The sequence below is a fragment of the Palaemon carinicauda genome, chromosome 18, assembly GCF_036898095.1.
Source record: "Palaemon carinicauda isolate YSFRI2023 chromosome 18, ASM3689809v2, whole genome shotgun sequence".
In the NCBI taxonomy this organism is placed as follows: Eukaryota; Metazoa; Arthropoda; class Malacostraca; order Decapoda; family Palaemonidae; genus Palaemon; species Palaemon carinicauda.
In genome coordinates, this window is record NC_090742.1 from 120,690,468 (window position 1) to 120,692,163 (window position 1,696).

The 1,696-nt window shown below is 34.2% G+C and overlaps 1 protein-coding gene across 1 annotated transcript in view; it reads left to right on the top strand.

The window, feature by feature from the left end:
• The window catches only part of LOC137657522 (uncharacterized), a 59,350-nt gene extending 57,969 nt beyond the window's left edge, over positions 1–1,381 (top strand). Inside the window, exon 14 of the mRNA XM_068391861.1 lies at positions 1,221–1,381. Within this exon, the coding sequence (XP_068247962.1) occupies positions 1,221–1,381 (161 nt within the window). The remainder of the gene's footprint in view (positions 1–1,220) is intronic.
• The last annotated feature ends 315 nt before the right edge of the window (positions 1,382–1,696 follow it).

Here is a 1,696-nt window from a genome sequence, read left to right on the forward strand (position 1 = left end):
ACGGTAAGCAAGAGTAAATTTATGACTTATCTTAATCTTATAATAGCTAAATTAATTCAGTTTGAAGGTACGTTTGCATTTGCTAAGTTTAAATAGGAGAGAGCTATGACATTTATTTTTCCCTCATTATCTGGTATATTGATAACTCGCATTAATTAGGTATTAAAATCACACTCGGGTATGAAGACATGTTTGATCATCAAACTCTGAATCCTTACAATCATGGTGGGGTCAATTTACCACAGACGATAAAAGGTCATTGCCATTACATATTTGGGATGATTTTGCAAATTCCCGTTTCATGGTTTTTCTTAATTTTCTTTTACTCATAACTAATGTATTTCCGTAAGCCTCTCAATAAGTTTTTTTTTTTTTTTTTTTTTTTTTTTTTTTTTTTTTTTTTAAACAATTTGACATTGCTGCCTGATTAGGGTCAATCAGACTCCAGCCATTTTACATGTAGATTGATAATATTGCATTCAGTTTTATAGCACCAAAAGAAATGAGATGGTTGGTTGATGATATGTAACTTCTTAATAGCAGTGTTATAATAAATTATACGTAGTGTTTAAAAGTATATGAGAATAAATTTTTTATATTATAAAGATCATAAAGAATATTTTGACAACAATTCTAGTCAGCGCTTCCTATTATGGATTCTTACTTGATACATTTATGTATTGTACAAACTAGTTATATTACTATTATTCTTAGTAACACTTTTAACTTACATGCTTTTCTTATTCAGGATAGTTTATGTGTTTAATCTGCAGGGGTCGAAAACGCTTTCAGCAACTGTAAAGAGTTGGCGGTTGGGGTCAAAAACGTTTCAAGCAAATGCATTGAATCAGTAGATCAGTTCAATAATATTTTCTATAGTGTTCACATCACATTGCTCGAATTCTATCAAAAATCGTGGAGAAAATATGTTCATTAACCAAATTCAGAAAATTATTAGATTCCAATGATATCGTAGAGGAGGTGGATGATATAAAGGTGTCTGGTTTTAGTATCATCAGAACGTCAGCCGGGTAAGCGCAATCTCCCCCACCCCTCCCACTAGGGTGCCCAAACATAATAGTGACCTCCCCAGTGAACAACTTAAACTCAGGCTCATGGGATAAGATGCCTCTGCTGCCATGCCAACGCTAGACGAACGCGTTACCTCTGTACTAGCCAGAAGGCTATAAGTAATGAAATATTTATACTTCCTCCTACAGATATTTCAAGCAACAGCAGTAATGAGAATGATGATATTACCAGTGTTAACTCTCAAAATGTTCCAATTAGAAGATGTGGCGAGTTTATTGCTCCCTCAGTTATCAAATGGTCTTCGTCAGCTCTTGTATCCAAAGTCTTATGCCATCGGTGCATGTCATGAGAACGGGGCCGGAAATTACTTCATATTATACAGCAAGTGGAATATCCCAAGACCTATCTTCTGCTTTTCATGTTATATTTGACATCTGGCAACCATTCTGCATGAAATAAAAGCAGGCATTGGATACGGACGAACCTATTTTGGAAGGCATTGGTAATTGAAAAACTTGAAGCTTATATAGATTTGCATTTTAAGAAGAGTCTGTAAAAGCAAAACTCAAACTGTTAGCCAATTACGGAACTCTTCATTTGAACCTCCCATATTTTCGAAAACCATTTCAGTTAACATATTGGAAAACTGATTCTTGGAGTAATG